Source organism: Alternaria hordeiaustralica, assembly GCF_023758085.1.
Source record: "Alternaria hordeiaustralica strain BMP 2776 chromosome Unknown scaffold_3, whole genome shotgun sequence".
Lineage (NCBI taxonomy): Eukaryota > Fungi > Ascomycota > Dothideomycetes > Pleosporales > Pleosporaceae > Alternaria > Alternaria hordeiaustralica.
The window spans coordinates 1,222,689-1,241,660 of record NW_026056775.1 but is presented as its reverse complement, the minus strand read 5'-3'; the positions used below and the strand labels follow the sequence as shown (position 1 = coordinate 1,241,660).

The following is an 18,972-nucleotide window of genomic DNA, read 5'->3' as shown; positions in this document are numbered from 1 at the left end:
TCCCCGCGGGGTATGACTGTAGTGATGGCGAGGTAGCATCATGAAGGATGGCTCGGCAATGAAGGCCTGCAAAGCGAGGCAGCGGGCATAAGAGCACACACACCCTTCGCTCAGAATGCTCATAATCAGGCTAGAAACCATACTCTATCTATCTATCTTACGATCAACTTAACTAAATCTTTAACCAACATATGGGTTGCTTTAACACTCATGCATCTGGTACTCTGGACCCGCCAGAGGTCCGCAACTGGCGGATCCACCTCATCGCACTCATCGCCTCGATGTCTGCGCTAGCTAGTAAGTATAATTGAATCAGTCTGAGTGTAAAAGCTAATTTCGAAACAGTGGGTTACGATACAGCTGTTATAGGCGGGACTATGGCCCTCGAGTCCTTCATTCGTGACTTTGGCATGAACGACATTGCAAAGAGCAATCGCGACACAATTCAAGGCAACATCGTTTCTACTTTCCAGGTAGGTCTCCAGAAGCGAGCTGTTGCCAAGTCGTCGCGGACTGACAATGCGTAGGCGGGATGCTTCTTCGGAGCGCTTATCGCTTTCCCCTTTGCGGAACGCATTGGTCGAAAAAAGACTATGATATTTGCGTCCGCGGTATTCCTGCTTGGCGGCACACTCATGACTGCCTCTCAAGGTAGTCTCAACATGATCTATGGCGGTCGAGCCGTAGCAGGTCTAGGCATTGGCGCATCAAGTATGGTCGTGCCTGTTTACATCTCTGAAACAGCTCCACCTTCCATCCGTGGCAGATTGGTCGGTATTTTCGAAATCGCTTCTCAAAGTGGAGGTATGCTGGGCTTCTGGATCAACTATGCTTGTGACCAGACCATTAGCGTCGAAGGCCAGACGCAATGGATCGTCCCTCTTGCGATCCAGCTTATTCCCGGTCTTCTCTTGCTTCTCGGTGTCGCATGGTGCCCTGAGTCGCCTCGATACCTCGCAAAGAAGGACAACTTCGAAGGCGCAGAACGCATCTTGTGTAAGATTCGGTGCCTCGACGAGTCACATGCGTACATCCAGCACGAGATGAGCGAGATCCGCGCGCAAGTCGAACGGCGTAGCGCCAATCGACAGAGTAAGAAGCAACAGTTCATGAAGCTATTCCAGAAGGGTGTGCGTAACCGCATGGCCATTGGTCTTGCGCTCATGTTTCTGCAGTCCTTCACTGGTGTAAGTACATACCATCTGCACGGCACGATAGAGGCTAATCTGTCAGGTCAACATCATCACTTATTACGCGCCTCGCATCTTCGAAACACTCGGTATTTCTGGAACGTCACTGAAGCTCTTCTCCACTGGATTCTACGGTATCGCAAAGACACTTGGCATGTTCACCTTCACCTTCATCGTTGTCGAGAAGGTTGGTCGTCGTAAGGGCCTTATCTGGGGAGCTGCGCTCGGTTGCATACCCATGTGGTACATCGGTGGTTATGTCATGAAGGCTGATCCAGCTGGAGCTGCTTTGAGAGGCGATGTCACACGCAACGGCTGGGGCTACCTTGCGATGGTCTGCGTTTACATCAACGCCTTCATCATCTGCGCTACGTGGCAGGGGATCACGTGGACCTACGCTTCCGAAATCTTCCCACTCGACATCCGTATGCTGTGCGTGTCGCTTACGACTGCGGATACTTGGCTCGGTTCTTTCATCATTGCCCGCAGTACCCCATACATGATCTCAGATTTGGGTTACGGGGCTTACTTCTTCTTCGCCACCATCTTAGTCGCAATGGGTATCTGGAGTTTCTTCTTCGTGCCCGAGACAAAAGGTATCAGTCTTGAGGAGATGGACGCCCTCTTCCTAAGGCCGATGCACCAGGCTGTTTGGGCGCAGCTTCGCGGCAAGCCGATATTGACCGAGGAAGAAGTCGTTGCAAGGAATAAGGGTATGGAACATGAGAAGGATATTGGTGTTGAGACAATTGAAACAGTAAAGAGATAAGACGAATGAAGGCGACGAGGGGGCGCGATCGATGATGGCCGACGACTCGGCGTCATTTCCTCTTGTCGCCAAAGAAGGCGGACGGACGCGCTTGGACCAACCCTGGAAGGTTCACGCGGCATTCAATCAACAACTCCGTCTTCATACTCTTGCATTCTGCTCAGCGCTTGTGACATGTGATACACTGGTTTTCTGATACTGACTCCCATTGTTCATCTCCATGGATGCGCTGCAATACCTAGTACTAACTCAATATGCCCAGCCCTCCAGCTACCCTGGGAGGAGATCATTGCTTAGGTAATGACAGCTTGGCACTGATCGCAATCTCCTCACTGGGAAGCTGGCCTCCTGTCTTACCGCTCTGGCAAGACAACCACACGAATTAGAACAGACCACGCACTTTTTCTAACGATGTATATCGGCCGTCACTTCACTTTCTGGCATGGACACCAAAGCTGCAAGCGTTCTCATCGTCCAGGGAAAGCACGAAGAACTCCGGCGACAAACCCCACTTTCCCGCATTAAATAGCGAGGCTTTCCACGCGACAGCACGACCACCAAGACTCATGATACGGACGAGATGCGGAGAAGTCATTGTATCTGGTGTCTGACAGCCACGGTCGCGTCAGTACCCCGATGACGGTCAATGCCTGCAATTCTTGCCGAGGTACCCGAGTACAATGATTGGCTGAACGAGCGGATGATCTACGGCGGAAGGGGGGCTTGCGCAGTGCCGAGGCATCGTTTAAAAGCTGATTGGTGGTCGGACTACAACAGGAACTCACCGGAAGCGGTTTGTAGACCGCATCCAGATCTGTTGCAGGGGAAATGGACTCTAGCATCTGGCCGCGCGCGCTATTTGTCGATCACCTGGAGCCACGACTCCGGATGCTGGGGCATAGGCTGTCGTTCTCGCTTTCGCTTGGATCCTGGACCGTTCTTCCTTCCACGACCATAGGCTACATCATGCTTCCGAAGATGCTTAAACCCTGGAGTAACCTCGACTACCGCTCAGACTAAACGAAGACCGACGATGATCTGCATACAAAACTGACACAATATACACTATCGACATCGTGCTGACAGACTAGCATCAATTCAAATCGCCCTAGCGTTCTGTCATCTTGACTTATAACAGTTGTTTCCCAACATAGAAGTAGATGTTCTGAGAGTCTTGTGTGACTTCAAACTCTACACTCACAGTCATCCCCTACCTTCACGATGGCGTTTCACATCGCTTCGTCCGTGAGCAAAGCGCTTTTACTATGCTCTTTCGCGTCAACAGTCCTGTCAGCGCCTGTTGAAAACGGGCCAACGGTCACACTTGCCTCTGGTGTCATCATAGGGACCACCACCAAGCCCTCAAACCAGCCATCATTGACAGCCTCAGCAAACGCCTACCTGGGAGTTCCTTTTGCGAAGTCGCCTCCTCTACGCTTCGCGCCGCCCGAAGCAGCAGTACCATGGTCTAGTCCTCTTCAGGCTCAGAAGATCAAACCAGCATGTATTCAGCAGTTCTCGGGTACTGGCGATATCCGTGCCAGGACTATGGAGTACTTCAACAACCCTACCTCTTCACCGCCCGCGGAGAGTGAAGATTGTTTGTACCTCAATGTCTACACACCGCCAGGTGTGACATCTTCAAGCAAGAAGGCCGTCATGTTCTGGCTGTTCGGAGTATGCAATCACTTTCCTTTTGTGGGAATTGACAGTATGCTGACATGTGTAGGGTAACTTAGCTTTCGGAACTGGCGGACTGGGATTTTACGACGGAAGCTCTCTAGCGATCAACGAAGACGTCGTTGTAGTCACCATCAACTATCGCACAAACAGTGAGTGTCTCTGGCATCTAAGTCCAGAAGTTCTGTGACTAACATCCTAAACCTAGTCTTTGGCTTCTCAAACTCGCCCGAAATTCCCCTTGGCTCCCAAAATGCTGGCTTTTTGGACCAGCGATTCGCATTGCAATGGGTACAAGACAACATTGCGCAATTTGGCGGTGATCCTTCTCGTGTGATGATCTTCGGTGAATCCGCAGGCGGCGAATCGGTCAAGCAGTTACTGGCCAACCCACCCAGCCCACTTCCATTCTCGTCAGCTATCCTTGAGTCTCAGAATGCGGTACTTCCCGGAAATGGCCTAGTCAACTACAAGCAGGTATCGCTGCATTTCGGCTGCACAGACATTGCTTGCCTTCGCAAGGTATCCGCCGAGGACATCAAAGCATACATCGAGCCGAACTCGCTCGCATTCCCACCTGTCAACAACGATGGCACATCTGTTCCCGACGTTAGACTCAGCATCTCCACCGGGAAGTTTGCCAACGTGCCAACGATGCTAGGGACGAATCTGAACGAAGCACGTGCCTTCCTGGCCGTAGCCGGTGTAATGGACGGTAAAACCGCCGTGAACAACTTCTTCAGCCAGTACAACATCACATCCCAAGCCGTTCGTGACTCCATAATCGCGGCATATGCTGCACAGGGTATCACAGATTTCTACGAACTAGCCGATAGGCTCGGCACAGATTTGGTCTTCACATGTACGACCGCCAGGCTAGCGAACTATCTCGCCATTTCTGGTCGCACAACTTATCGATACCAGTTCACGCCCGTATTTCCTTCGGTCGCCCTTTTCCCCAACCCAGGCGCCTACCACACTGCTGAGATCCCTGAGGTCTTTGGTACGTATCCGCTTTCAAGCGAGTTCGGCACTGCGACGCAGCAGCAGATTCAACTCAGTGCTTTCATGCAGAAGACTTGGGCAAACTTTGCGAAGAACCCCGCTGGTGGCGTTGGATGGCCCAAGGTGGGTAGTGCGCTTGGCAAGGAGTTGGGTGTGTTGGGCAAAGACGGAAGTAGTGGCGTGACTATTCGGCCACTGCTCGAGGCAGACTATGCTTGCCCACTATACGCAGGCGTTGAAGATCTTCTGGGCTTGTCTTTCAAGTAAAGCATGGTGTTGCGCCTAGAAACCAGCTCTGTAGAGCACAATGGAAATTTATTCGTGCTTAACGTGCTGTGAACATTTACGCTTGATATACTAAGCTTACAACGAACAAAGTGATTACAACGGTTGCTAACACCCCTGCGAAGATGCTGAACCCAATTGTCCTTCTACGACTCAACCTCCCCGTAGCAAATTCCTCCCTCAAGTCCTTTTTTACCAAAGGTATCGAGAGAAGAAACCCGATACCAGCCAGCCAATAGCCAACAGGGATGATAATTGCCAAGCACAGTTGTGTCACCCTTCTGTAGCTTTCACTCGTTGTCTCCTCATCCATCAGCGACAGGCCAATGATCTGAGGCCCTGAAGAGTAAATCAGAACTTGCACACTACCCCAGATAGCAAGTCCAAATGTCTTATAACGCGGAGGAAGAAGCAGCGCAACGAGCGCGAAAAGACAGCCCAGCCAGAGTTCCGCAGTGAGGTACGCGAGACTCATGACGCCGTAGAGAATCTTGATGCCTCGGTCTTCCGAACCATTGGCAATATCGCGCGAGAAGATCATGAGGAGAACGAAAAGCGAGCTGATCATGCCTCCAATGCCGGTCAGATAGACAGGCGTTAGTTTCGTACGTGGCCATAGTACCGAGGTCATGATGCCGCCACTGAGTACCGCGACTGACCCGACGACGCCGACGATGATGCCGTAACGTGAGAAGATTTCGGTATGCGAAGGATATGTATCGCCGAGGTAGCTGGGCATGTAGTTTCCGAAGACGTTGCCGCTCAACTGACGAAAGCCGGCGGAGAGGACGAGGAGCCAGAAGGAGTTCATGCGGAGGATGTAGGTGAAAGTAGCATGCAGATCAGACCTTGCTGCTTTCAACCTCGATGTACCTTGGATGTGCGGTGCTATATCGGCGAAATCCTCGTCTATGCTGTTGCTGTGATGGCGTGCGTGCATTTGAACCAGGCTTTCTCTTCTCTTTGGTTCCCGCAGGACGAGTCTCAATAGCACCGCTACAACGCATCCCGTGATACCGATTGCTCGTAGAGCTATGCGCCAACTCGTGCCGGTTTCCGTGAACGCAGTAGCGATCTGGCCACTGATGGCTTCGCCGATGTATACTCCAACATAGAGTACACTCTCTCCGATGAACACGTTTCTCCATCCCACCAGGTCGCTGATGAGACTGATGGATAGTGCCTCCACACTTGCCTGTCCGATACCCATTCCAAGTCTTGCACAGAATAGCTGTCCGAAGTTGTTTGCTAGAGACTGGAAGATGACGCATAAGCTCCACCATGCCGCTGTAACGGACAGAACCCATACGCGAGCAGATGTATAGTCTGACAGGAAAGCGATGGGGAGAGCGAGTATGGCGTAGACAATGCCTGTTGCGTAGCCTGAGAGCAGGCCATATTGGGTCGAGCTCAACGAGAGATCTGCTAACACAGAAGTCTGGAAGTATGATAGAATGAATTTATCGTATTGCGCGAGGAAGTAGTTGACGAACAAAAGCGCAATGCAGAGGTATGCGTAGGCGTTGTGGAGAAGCGGTTGCTTGAAAGTAGTTCCATGCGTGGTCGGTATCACCTCGTCTTGGTAGGGTCGTTTCGTTCCTTCGTCATAGGGACGTTTTATATCCATTCTCAAGTGATTTCGTTTGCAGTGAGCTTTGAAACCTCAGAAATTCCAGGATAAGCTGTGTCTAGACTCGTTGGATACCAAGCGGTGGCGTAAAGTCGATGACGTAGCGACCACCACACCCCCGCAGCCGAGATACCCGTTGCGATATGAGGTTAGACGTTGCTGCGATCTGTGGTTCGCAGCCAAATCCACTCTCCACGATGCCTAAGCCAGAACCGCAACTTCCCCAGGGCAGCTCTTCGACACTGCGCGGGTTTGCCGAAAGCTTCTCGTTTCACAACTCGCCAGAGGCATTCATCACATCGCGCATCATCGATTTCCAAAGACAGCACCCGGAGGCTGTAGAGAATAGAGCTATCGTTCGGGCAAAGGTGCTGAATCGCAATGTCGCAATTGTCTCCTCGCATGCGCAAATCCATCAAGTCCTGGCCCAAGATGCGTCAGGTTACGAAGCCAGTGGCGCATATGCTGAGCTGATGGCACCGTTCTTTCCATCACCGAACTTGTTACTGACGGATGGTGACGAACATGCATCTATACGTCAAACATGGGAAGCGAGAATGGAGTCTCTCAAGAAAATGCTAGCTCCTGCAGTATCTGAGCGGGTCAATCAACATTTTTCGGAGCCGTCAACGTCAGCGATAGACATGTATGAGTCTCTGAAAAGGCTTTCATGGAAGATACTGCTCGGAACATTCCTGGGTCTCGACCGCGACAACAGTCTCTTCGATACGCTGGAGAGTTTGCAGGAAGACCTGCTTCGAGGCCAATTCTCGCTGTTCCCAGTGACAGTCAACACAGGTTTCTGGCACTCGCCTCGCAAGAAGGGTAAGGAGGCGAACAAGAAGCTGCAAGACAGAATTCTGCGTCACATGAAGGAAGATGTGAAAGCATGTCCATTTGCTGTTGCGGGCCAAGGCGAAACAGAGGATGTGGCAAAGCACTCAGTCCTCTTTACCAGCAGCCTCGCGGTCAAAGCGCTAGCATCTCTTCTGACAGCCTTCTTGTCAAACCTATTCTTGTATCGGACGAAGGACGGTCGATCGCTGGCCGATACTTTGGCCGGTGAAACTGAACCAGGGAGGCTTTCGCTACGCTTACGCGCCATACTATTAGAGACTGAACGACTTAGCCCGCCGATTGTAGGCGTCATGAGACGATCAACAAGAGACAATATCATCTCGTCGCCGGGAGAGCAGGCTGACATCAGAATACCAAAGGGCTGGGACTGTTGGTTGTATTTCGTGGGCGGTGGCCGCGATCGATCGACTTACGGGTCGACTTGGGATGTGTTCGACCCAGATCGATATCTAGACAAGGGCCTGGCGCCCGGTGTAGCCTACGGAGCGGGTCCCAAGACCTGTTTGGGTCGCGATGCGATCCGCGAGATCGTGCTGGCTGTAGCAGAGACGTTTTTGCGCCTGGGAATCCAGATTGATGGGAAGATTAAACCACATGGAGTACGCGGTTGGCTGGGATGGGAGCCAAACGATTCGGTGATGCCTGAGGATTGGGCTCGAGACATGAAGCAGTTGCCGACTCAGAGACCGTCAGACTCAATTACGATACGTGTGTCGCGTAGCTCTCCATAGCAAGATTTCAATGTATTCGTCGCTTGATGTTCTTCTTCGCTATGTTGAAAGCCAGCATGGTCCACCAGATAGCGTTCAGCCCAACCAGCATAGCAGTTCCGATCTGACATCGTTTCCTGAGCATTGCATACGCTTGGCACGGACCAAGGCCATGATGCTGGCCGTATTTCGACAATATCCAGTAAACGACACCGAATCTTGAAGCAGCGAATGTTGCCAAGAAGGCCATGTCTAAAGCATTATTTGATGCTCCTGTGCGCTGTCGGTTCCACCATCGCGCATGCATTAGTGGTGTACTGCCATTCATCAATAAGAACGCGGTGATCACCCACATCCCCTTTTCTTTGCCGGCTGCAATGTACGCTTGCAACACGAGTAACGCGGATGAGAGCAGCACGTGATGAACGAGAGTGATGGGTGAGTCTCGGGCCACAACGCGTAAGGCAGCACGAACTGCTGACTGGTCCTTCTTGCGGCGTGCATGAATCATCGCATAAGTGTCGTACAGGAGGTAGGCGGTCTCCCATGCGGTCAGCGCGTTAGCCAACTTATTGTGACCATTGATCGTAGGATTACGCGAATCGTCTAGGTGGTGGCTCTTCCCGTGAGCGTCTTGAGAGGCTGGTCTTCGTGACGGGAGTATCGGCCATGACGAGTATCGCAGTAACAACAATGCAATGATGGAAGATGTTGTGGCATGCGCTGCTGAAACGGCCTTATTGAACCTGATTCGATCTGCTGACATTTTCGAGGTTTAATATTGCGAAATGTTGCGTTTCAGGGCGATAGAAGTGCCATGCGAACAGCGTATTGATGAGACGCGATGTAATGGTTGCGGTGGCTTCTTGGGCGCTTCTCGGCTGACTGACACTCATGGTCCGTGCGGTACACACGTCATCGACCCCTTCATCCCAGCCACCGAGTTCAACCCGATCCGCAATCACCATCATCACGTTATTCTCGATTCAAGCGAGTCACACAAATGTCTCGTGCACTTTACATCTTGTACAATGCCGACGCATCTATCATGGGCAAATTGAGGTATGGTTATCGAAAGATTTGCCATTCTTCAGAGGAGAATCCAGCTTGTGCCGCCTGTATGCTTCCCTCGGCGAATTCATCCGTCTGACAATGTGACAAATTATGCTGACTCCCACAGGTGATATTACACATGGCGGATTATCGTTGACGGAAACACCAGCTTGGGTAGAAGCGAAGAAAGCAATAGAGGCTGAGTCGGGATACCGCATCGTGCAGTGGCATAGAGATGAGCTATCTGAAGAGGTTCGTGGTCGCGATGGGATCTTCCGAGTACTGGGATCTAAGTATTGACCATTTGCAGGTGAAGAACTTCATCGAGTCCAACAACATCCGTTATCCGACCATTGTGTCGAGCGGAGGCAATGGCAGTCTCTCAGAGGTTATGAGCAACTCGGAGCTTGCGGCTTGTAAAGGCAATGCACAAAATGTCATCTCGAAGCTTCGAGAGAAGGGCATGATGCAGCAGAAAGCGGTCTCTCCTTCTCTGTAGCGAGTTCCATTCGATACCAGTTAGCTCAGCGCCTGCACAAGCCAATTTGTCCTTTGAGCAATGCCTAAGCATACTAAAAGGGCCATAGTCCATGAGAGATGCTGCAGATAGCGAGGAAAGATGAGCATGGCTGTGAAGAAAGCCGCGCTTTCCGTCCCTTCGATAAGTGCTGGTCGCATTGCCACGCTGGTCAGCTCTTTAACCCTGCTTCCATCTTTCCCGCTGCCCTTGCGCTTCTCGAGAATGGCGCCAATGTAGAACAAGACGAAGTTGTTGACGTGGAATGATGCTTCTAAAACAGCCACTGAGAGCCAGATGCTCTTTGCATTGGGCTCACCATTAAGTGCTAAAGCGCAGGATATAGGGGTGGCCGAATAGACGATGAAGTCGCCCAAGAGGTCGAAAAAGCCGCCAAGATCCGAAGACTGGTTGCGTTTGCGGGCGACAGCGCCGTCGAGACAATCCAGTGCCCTGTTCAGTGCCCAGAATGTGGTGCTCGCCAAAGTATTGTTGGATGCAGCGTAAATACAGGAGATCACACCCGAGGAGAAGGCCAGAAACGTGATGGCTAGTGGCGAGCAAATGGAGGGAACGAGTGGCGTGATAGAATCGAAGAGCGTGTCTTTAATCGGCCGAAGCTGGATGTCTAACATGACTGCGGTAGATGTCAACTGGATAGCGAATGACGGTGATGGGTGAGATGCAATCTCGAGATAGAATGCCTTCGGAACCGTTCCGATCGGATGACGTCAAGAGTCATGAATGCCCAGAAAGCGCCAAAGGGAGGCAAATGCATCCGACTCAACACAGCATGGACTTCCCTTCACACAGAGTCACATGCAATCATGGTTTTGATGTATCGAGCTGTTCTAGGAACCCTGTTTCTCTCTTCCGTTGCCTTCCCAGACCTATACCAGCCTCTTCTCACACACCTGTGGCAATGGCTGATACGGAACCCTCTGTATCGTTTGTCGACTTTTGAGACGATATGGACAGTCCTTCTTTACGCAGTAATCGAGGTGTCTATGACGGTCGTGTTCATGCGGAACCCGCAATGGAGATTTGCAGTCCAGCAGAATATAAAAGATGGGGACGCAGCCAGGAAGCCACATGGGATGCGACGACCTTCGCGGCGATGGGGCGAGGCTGTCACATACATGACGCCGCTACTACTCATGGATCTGACCATGATCAAGAAGTTTGCCGATGTTCCGCTTACTGCGATGCTAGAATCGGGCAATTACCACGAGGCAGCGGCAGCAATCGCAGCAATCGCAGCAAACAACTCCACTACGGCGTATCACAGTACGTTTCTGGTACCAACACTGCACAACATGACGATGTCTTCACCGCTGCAAACGCAACGCGCTCTTCCAGACCTTCCTCCTACGAGCCGCCGAATCGCCCTCGAGCTTGCGACGAGCTTTTTCCTCTACGATGCGCTCTTCTTCCTCTTCCACTACTCGCTTCACGTCATACCCGTGGTCAAACGATGGCACGCACCGCACCATCGACACGCCGAGATACACCCCCAGATTACCAACCAGTTGCACATTCTCGAGCGACTGGGCTTGGTGCTGCTGGCCAACTTCAGCCTCAACATCATAAAGAGCCATGTCTTCACGCGGACTTTGTTTGTACCCATATTCGTATGGCTATTAGTCGAGCTGCATTCGGGGCTGGATCTACCGTGGGGTTATGACAAGATACTGCCCAAGGGTTGGGGAGGCGGAGCAAGAAAGCACAGCCTCCATCATGCACGAGGCGGTGGAGGCTACGAGCCGTACTTTACATGGTGGGACAATTTGCTGGAACAAGCGGGCCAGATTCCGAAAGAACATGTCGAATAATTGCGCACGAGCCCCCTCGGTTACAGATGCATCGTACGACTACCGAAATGTCAACAAGCACAACGAGGCGCGTCTACGGCCTATGTTTGCCTTTGGATAGCCAGCGAGCCGCAGCGGTATAAAACGACCCACAGCATAGCTTTCCATAGAGCCTCGCCTTTGTGTCGGTATAGGATGTGCGTTGAGCCTCCGCGGGAGCGGGAACTTGCGAGATACCGAGGTCGCTAAAGATCAGGCGCCAGCCGCCCCTATTGAACGCCACAAGAGCTTGGTTCACGATAGTATGGAGGGCCTCGCGACGCGAAAATTCTATACATAAGAAGTTTCGCTGTAGACAAATTGTAGGTATCGCTCATCGTCGCTCGTTCTTCGTACAGTCACTCGTTACAAATTCTGTGTCTCATCGACAACTTCACTCTTTCAAACTTCGTACTCTTCACAAGATCGATTCAGTCACCATGGCTTCAAAGTTCATCCTCGTCTCCTTAATCGGCCTAGTTGCTGCGCAACAAGACATCCCAGCAACTATGTCAGTCCCATGGATCGGCGACATCTTCGAAGGCTCAGTCTTGCCGAACATGGTCGGCTCCGTTGTCACCGCGAATCCCACCGCTACGACTCTTGCACTCGCCTGCGCTACCTCCATCGACTGTGGTCTCTTTCCAGCCGAAACCCTCGTCTTCGGTCCTTCGACTTGGAATCTCAACATGGGGGACCCAAGCCCGGAGTCCGACTTTACCGCTACAATGGACTGCGTGATCATGCCCGAAAGCGCGATATGCAAAGAGACGGCTGGTGGAACCGAGGCAAACTTTCCCGGCAGCAGCACAGAGCCATACAGTGGCTCAGCTGTAGGCACGTTTGAATTGGTGATCACGGCTGGTGTAGAGAAACTCAGCCAGGCCACGGAAGCTACTACCACTGACGCTGCGACATCCACCGCTACTTTGTACAAATCACATCCGATGTCTGGATTTGTGGAAGAGATGAGTGCTAGCACAGGTGTTGCAGCGAATTCTGGAAGTGTGAGCCAAACTGCCAGTGCCGCTGCGGCAGATGCTACTGGCGCTGCCAATGCTAAGAGTGTGGTTGGTGGTGGTGGTCTTCTTAGCATCGCTGCTGGTGTAATCGGAGGCATGTTGCTATGAAACCTCGTTAGTCTAATAATACTATGAACTCTGAGTTGCTGTGCATTGCTTGACACACGAGAACTTTGGCACATTTAACATGCCGCGCACTGCGTCATTGCGCCTACGGGAAGATGCTTGGCCTCAAGGCAGCGCACTCTATTCTCGGGGATCAAAAGTTGCAGATCGCCCACAAGCACTCAGCTTCACCTCTTGACGTAGCCAAGCTCAGAGTTCCATGTTGCCAAGCTAGTCATCCCCTATGGCCAAGTGCTGTGCCGTAGCACTGAGGGCTGGTTTCTGATTGCTCGCTTATATGTTGAAGGTGACACACTGTGATCGATAGTAATGTAGCAACAGTCATATGCTCCTGCTACACGCGAATTTGGTCTCACAACACTCACGATCTACCGAAGTGCTGATGGACTTTCCTGCCAGTCTGCCACAGGTGGTGAAGTTTCGTTTATCTTCAATAGTCCCAAGAGGACCCCATAGTTAATGGATGATGTGCAATCTCAGTAGTGATAGAGTCCAGTTGATGATGGTCCTCATGGAGCTGGGGTGACTAGTGTAGCGCGATTTATCCCATATACGTAAGCATTGTTCTATTTTAACAGCTTGGCTATGTCGATGAAGTTCTTGGCCCGGCCGGTTATTATGACTTCAAGTCCGCATCCGTACCGCCCCAAAGATCCTTCACTGTTATGAGCGCATTTTGGTTTAACCGTTACGTCGTGTATCGTCGATGAAGGCATGTAAAATTACGCCTTGCTGTAGAGTACTCGTTTCCCGACTGTAAGCGCGTCGCTGTTCACCGTCGTTGGAATGTATCGTCGTCGAGATGAGAAGCGAGGTTCGCCTTGTTGCATGGTACTGCTTGTACGCGCTGACTGTATCTTAAACACTACCAGTCGTCGGCCATGATTTTTCACGAACCTGTTCGTGAGGGAATTGGCACTTCTGGGCAAAAGACGTCTGGAGATGAGAGGTATGGAGTCCCTCAAGGCACAGCTTAGTGTATAAAGTGTGAGACTGAGCCATCCTCACTCCCAACTCCATCGCAAGTCTTCAGCATCTTTCAAAAAGCACACATTCGACGTGTTTTCGAGATGCATCTATTCCTTCCGTTCCTCGCCGGTTTTGTCGGTGTCGCCACTGCAGACTTCTTGATCTACACGTTCGAAGACAGCAACTTTACGGGTGAACTTTACGTAAGACGTGTATTGTTCTTGGAACCAGAGTTCTACTAACGCAGCTCTAGTTGGGGTGGAAGTTCTTCGATGGCCCCCCGGACTGCAACGCTATCTGTGACACATCCAACCTCGGTGGAACGGACGACGCAAGTGACGGTGGCGTTCGTTGTGAGGGTAATGGTAATTGTCTCCGTAAGAGCTGTATGTGATACAAAAACTGACTTCGCACATTTGCACTTAGACCCAGCAGGTGGCTGCTCTTATTATCCGGATGCTCTGATTACGGAACTCGAAGTACATGTAGAGGGCGTTATGCACTGGACTATCTATGGTGAGAACTCGTCGGTTTACCACCATGTCCCAAGCTAACAATCCGAGCAGAGGACAAAGGGTTCGACATGGAGGCCGCGGATGGCAGTGGCTCTCAGGGCGTGTGTACGCCTGATACCTCGGACGATTACGATTGCGCCAGCTGTGGTAGCCGTTCAGTAGGCCGTCGCGTCTTCACTTGCAAGAGCGATTTCACGGCGAAGGACTTCGGCTTGGAGACCAAATGAGGTAGCCGGGGTATTGGTATTTCCGGAGATGCCTGTGCGGCGTCCTAGTCTTGGTTCGAGCGTCTTCTCCTTGGCTCCTGCGACTCAGTGCGAGTTTGCTCTGTCTTTACCGAATATGTTGCACATTCTGCCATCTAAAAATGATCGAATCCGGTTATTTGAACCTGTGAAAGGTCGTCTGATCAGTTTGTGATGTCTTAGGAAAGCAACGAAGCACTGACAAGTACGCGCAGACAACTTCCAAAGCGCTAGCCTTCTCTGACTTCCCAATCGTTGCTAGGAGGAACGTGCTGTAGTCGGGCATAACCGAGAGATGTTGGCACGTTGGGTTAAGCGGAAACGTATCATCCTCGGTGAGGTCGTCTCCAGGCGCTGAGCTCCCTTGGAAATACTCATCCGCGGATATAAGCCGGAAGCGGCTCCGTGGAATGCCTTGGCGGTCTTCTACCAGTGCATCCTGCAAGGCAAGCAAACCATTTCCTGCAAGGCCGATGCTTTGAGATGTGCCACGGGCTTGGGTTTCCTGGTGTAAAACGAGAGAGCTCGAGATGGCGTATAATTGTGGGGCGAACCCAGCGTATATGATGGTCGTCGTGCTCGTTACCCGCGCGCGCATCTCTTCGTCTATCTTCACTCCCTTATTTTCATTAGTTCTGAAACGTCCGAAATACATATAGCGAATTGCGGTATCTTGTACTGTTAGGTTAAAAGTCGAAAGCGACGCATTCACCGGATGTGCTGGTGTGGACATGGTTTCTGTGAGGGAATGATGAAATGAGCTGCTTCGAAAGAGCAGGATCTAATGTGAGAATTCAAGACGTATAGGGAGGTGCCTGAAGAGAGACTCTGAAGGGATCGCTAAAGAGGAGGTCTATCAGTGAAGGGAAACTGCTGGTGTCGAGCGCTAGAACGCGCTTTCCTCACAGGAACCAGATGACGTCATCGCGTTCCTTCCCACGAACCTCGCAACAGCAGTGATAATGCCACAGCTCTTCGACTCCATGCATTTCGAGGCGCATTCCTGCGAAATCGTGCAAATGGACCCCACCGAAGCGTGTTTTTCCAGATCGAAGTTCTGCGCGATCGATGATCGATGGCAATTCGGACGAGCGGCAGAGTGGGTGCGGCTAATGTGTGGCTGCACGTTCCAATGGAATTCCCGAGGTCGACGCGACAAGTCTCAACACCAAGACTTCACCAACGCATGAGCGCTTTGTTTACGGGACCGAAAAGCCTCCCCCGGAGAAGAGTAAGTATGGTTCTCACATGACCATCGCGCAAGGTGTTGGATCACTAGCCTCACTATTCCCTTTGCAAGCAAGACTGATTTGGAAACTGACCCATTCTCCTGGGCTAGAGTTTTGGAAGAACTGCTATACTACCGAACGCGCAGACGGATATCGAACAAACGAGTACACGATGCCACCATCAACGCTTATGTGGTGTAGTAGAAGTCGGGCCGCACATCACCCATATCCTCAATCTCCTCCTCGGTCTTCCCCTGTACCCATTGGTCGCGCTTGCCCGCCTTCCTGAGCTTGTTCTCGCGCTTGAGCGCAATGTGCATGAAGAGAGTTCCACCGAATAGGAACAAGAACATGTAGGCGAGCACGATGCCGTGGCCGGTACGGTAGTGCGGCTTCTCCTTGCTCATGTAGATGTTGGACGAGACGACACCGTTCATGTTACCCCATCCGACGACGACACCAACCATAACACCGCGCTTCAATGAACCCTCGACGTTGTTGGAGGCCCAAGTCAACGTGTTGGAGACTGTGGGGTAGATACCCATGGCACCGAAGAATGTGGCAGCGTACTGGACTTTCGCGTTCGTGGTGGCAAGTAACATGGCGAATCCAACGCATCCAATCGCCGAGACGATGAGGTTGCAGATACCACGCTTCTTGGTCTTGTCGGCGATCCATCCGATAAACACCGTTAGGGCGGCAGCGGCAGCGTAAGGAGGGACGGACAGGAGCTGAGCCTTGGTACCTTTGTGGCCCATACCGAGTAGAATCGTAGGGAGGAAGAGCGAGAAAACGTACAAAGGGCATAGGCAGCCCATGTAGATGACGGCATATCCCCAAGTTTTCCAGTCACGAAGGGCGGCCATCACGTGTCGGCGGTCAATGCCTCCAACCTTGGCGCGGGCTTGTCCATCGGCCTTGAGGCGACGCTGGGCTCGTAGCTTCTCGTCGGCTGTGAGGAATCGGGCCGTGTCCGGGAAGTCGAAAACCATCCACCAGCAGAAGATGCCGACGAAGACAGTCATCAGACCCTCAATAATGACTGCGCATGTTAGCTTGCATCATATGTCTGGATCGTGAAGACATACAAATCCATCGCCAACCGGAGTAACCACCTGCACCATCCATCTGGGTGATAGCGGCAGCCAAGAGACCGCCGAAAGAACCAGCAAGCGCGGCAGCGGAGAAGAACAAAGCAGCACGGAAACCAAGTTCCTGACGTTTGTACCAGCAGCTTGAATATTGTCAGTGACGGACGTCCGTTCGAGAAGCAGGGTGCAACTTACGAAAGGTAATAGTTGACACCTGGGAAAAGGCCAGCCTCGGCAATACCCAGAAACCAGCGGCATGCGAGAAGGCCCGCTTTGTTCTGAACAAGACCCATGAGTGTCATAATGGTACCCCAGGCAAGGATGATAGCCGTGAAAAAGACACGAGGGGACCATTTCTTGATGGCGATGTTTGTCAGCGGCTCGAAGCCGGCGTAAGAGATGAAGAAAATAGTCAAAGCGTCGTTGTAGCCGCGGCCTTTAGGATCAATTCCGATCTCCTCTTCCATGTTCGCGACACGAGCATTGCCGATGTTGGTCCGGTCCAAGAAGGACAGCAGATACAACAGCGACAGCCACGGGATGAGCCACTTGTCCATCTTCCAGACCAATGCTTTGTCCTACCAGAAGTCAGCGAGTTACGGGACGAAGAAATCGGAGCGTGTCGTACAAGCGCGGCGCGTTCGGCATCAGATTTGCCTGCGTCTGGGTCGGGCAGGTCATCGACATCTCCAGGTGTGCTGATCCGAGAGCTGTCAATGTCGTTGGCGTAGATATGCTGGCCCTTCTCGTTGGCCTCGTGGACCTCGAGGCTGGAGTGTTGCTGTACGGCTGCCATGATGATTGGTGCCTGATGGTGGACTGGAGTACAAGAGTCTGAGGAAACGTTCGCAAGAGGGGCAGCCAAGTGTCTCTATATGTACTCAGGCTCGCGAACGCCGTGGGTGTGTCGCTCGAAACGAGACGGACCCTGCTAGGGTTGATATGACCAGCTAACCTAGCGCAACCCGGGACCCCATGGGGCGGTTGGATGGGACAAGATTGTGGATCTGACTTAGCCCGTCTGCTGCTGCGTCCGAGCGTGGCGGTGGTAAGAGCGCCGAAGAGGGCGAAGACGCGATATCTTGACGCGCCTTCGCTTGGCGCTATCGGCTGCAGTACCACGTTGCCTCTGGCTTGTCAAATCTGTCACCAACCGACTCGCTGCGGAAGTCCACCCTCTCTCGCGCTTCACCGATCACCTTGCACGTCTACTCAGCGGATCCAAACGAAGCGCGTATCCGTAGATTGGGTTTCAGCCTCCCAACTGCAATCCCTATCCTAGGAGTGCGGATCGATGCCACTGCGGCCCCTACGAAAGCAATTATTCCACCATATCGTTCTTTAGGCAGAGCCCCTCCTCGCTCCGGACCAAGCGCATGTATTGGGAACTTGCTGCGTTCCAGAACGACCGGGACTTGCGTTAAATGGCATCTCTGGGCACCGCCGACGAGGCCATTCGAAGCCTCGTAAAAACGCCCACCAAGACCTTGGCACAACGCCCTCACGCATGGAGCCGCGGATAAGGATTGGGCGACAGGGTGTTTCTTTTCAGCCGGCAGGACGAAGCTTTTCGCTGAGCTTCGCTCAGTAATTATAGTCACGTCGTGTCACAGCGCCTAAATCTCACACATTTCTCACGGTCTGGTGTTGAGTTTTCAACACAGCGCGCATCAAACAGCGGACTCTTCCCCGCCATGCCCATCATCCGGGGGTTTTGTGGGGTGGCTTGGCAGCGCTAGAGTCGGCCGGACTCACGTAGGCCGCCCCGCTCGCCAGGCATCGCGCACTCTGGTGCTCTCTGGAAATCCCGCTGTCCACTACTGGGATACAGCTGACGAGAGCCCAGATGGTGCATCGGATAAATGGAGCACTGGCCTCCTGCAATTCGCCAGTGCCGTCCAACGCCCACGGCGCGAGCGGAACAATGGAAGCTGCTGGTTCTTGCATGGCAGCGTCAAGCACCCTGCACCACCCTGCACCATGGATAGCGACAGCACTGGTCTGAGGCTACTTGCGACGGTCTCTGAACCCGGGCTACCGTTAACGAGCGACCTCTGGGCACGGCATTTGCATTGACTTTTGGACTACCCGCACGTGGCCCACGGCGATACCGCAGGCAGTTTGTAATCGATGCGCTGCCCCGGCGAATAGCCTACGAATCCAAACACCTGGATGGCGCACACGATTTCATGCCTAGAAACGCCAAACAGCGCACCAAGCCGATCGTC

The 18,972-nt window shown here is 52.4% G+C and overlaps 8 protein-coding genes across 8 annotated transcripts; 5 read left to right on the top strand and 3 right to left on the bottom strand.

Annotated features, from left to right (window-relative positions):
• Positions 1 to 191: 191 nt before the first annotated feature.
• J4E84_002579 (uncharacterized protein) lies at positions 192 to 1,959 on the top strand (the record flags this gene model as incomplete). The annotated part of the gene is made up of 4 exons (XM_049385201.1): positions 192 to 297; positions 346 to 473; positions 528 to 1,187; positions 1,234 to 1,959. The coding sequence occupies 4 exons, from the start codon at positions 192 to 194 to the stop codon at positions 1,957 to 1,959; spliced, it is 1,620 nt and encodes a 539-aa protein (XP_049247224.1).
• A 1,221-nt stretch (positions 1,960 to 3,180) lies between these two features.
• On the top strand, positions 3,181 to 4,911 carry J4E84_002578 (uncharacterized protein; the record flags this gene model as incomplete). The annotated part of the gene is made up of 3 exons (XM_049385200.1): positions 3,181 to 3,636; positions 3,689 to 3,791; positions 3,848 to 4,911. The coding sequence occupies 3 exons, from the start codon at positions 3,181 to 3,183 to the stop codon at positions 4,909 to 4,911; spliced, it is 1,623 nt and encodes a 540-aa protein (XP_049247223.1).
• Positions 4,912 to 5,280: 369 nt separating this feature from the next.
• J4E84_002577 (uncharacterized protein) lies at positions 5,281 to 6,556 on the bottom strand (the record flags this gene model as incomplete). Its single annotated transcript, XM_049385199.1, has 2 exons — positions 5,281 to 5,294; positions 5,365 to 6,556. 2 exons carry the CDS (start codon positions 6,554 to 6,556, stop codon positions 5,281 to 5,283), a joined length of 1,206 nt encoding a protein of 401 aa, XP_049247222.1.
• A 200-nt stretch (positions 6,557 to 6,756) lies between these two features.
• On the top strand, positions 6,757 to 8,148 carry J4E84_002576 (uncharacterized protein; the record flags this gene model as incomplete). The annotated part of the gene is made up of 1 exon (XM_049385198.1): positions 6,757 to 8,148. The coding sequence occupies one exon, from the start codon at positions 6,757 to 6,759 to the stop codon at positions 8,146 to 8,148; it is 1,392 nt and encodes a 463-aa protein (XP_049247221.1).
• Positions 8,149 to 9,699: 1,551 nt separating this feature from the next.
• Positions 9,700 to 10,332, bottom strand: J4E84_002575 (uncharacterized protein; the record flags this gene model as incomplete). The annotated part of the gene is made up of 1 exon (XM_049385197.1): positions 9,700 to 10,332. The coding sequence occupies one exon, from the start codon at positions 10,330 to 10,332 to the stop codon at positions 9,700 to 9,702; it is 633 nt and encodes a 210-aa protein (XP_049247220.1).
• Positions 10,333 to 10,524: 192 nt separating this feature from the next.
• Positions 10,525 to 11,529, top strand: J4E84_002574 (uncharacterized protein; the record flags this gene model as incomplete). The annotated part of the gene is made up of 1 exon (XM_049385196.1): positions 10,525 to 11,529. One exon carries the CDS (start codon positions 10,525 to 10,527, stop codon positions 11,527 to 11,529), a length of 1,005 nt encoding a protein of 334 aa, XP_049247219.1.
• Positions 11,530 to 11,987: 458 nt separating this feature from the next.
• J4E84_002573 (uncharacterized protein) lies at positions 11,988 to 12,677 on the top strand (the record flags this gene model as incomplete). The annotated part of the gene is made up of 1 exon (XM_049385195.1): positions 11,988 to 12,677. One exon carries the CDS (start codon positions 11,988 to 11,990, stop codon positions 12,675 to 12,677), a length of 690 nt encoding a protein of 229 aa, XP_049247218.1.
• Positions 12,678 to 15,841: 3,164 nt separating this feature from the next.
• Positions 15,842 to 17,540, bottom strand: J4E84_002572 (uncharacterized protein; the record flags this gene model as incomplete). The annotated part of the gene is made up of 4 exons (XM_049385194.1): positions 15,842 to 16,695; positions 16,742 to 16,887; positions 16,940 to 17,322; positions 17,373 to 17,540. The coding sequence occupies 4 exons, from the start codon at positions 17,538 to 17,540 to the stop codon at positions 15,842 to 15,844; spliced, it is 1,551 nt and encodes a 516-aa protein (XP_049247217.1).
• Positions 17,541 to 18,972: the final 1,432 nt, after the last annotated feature.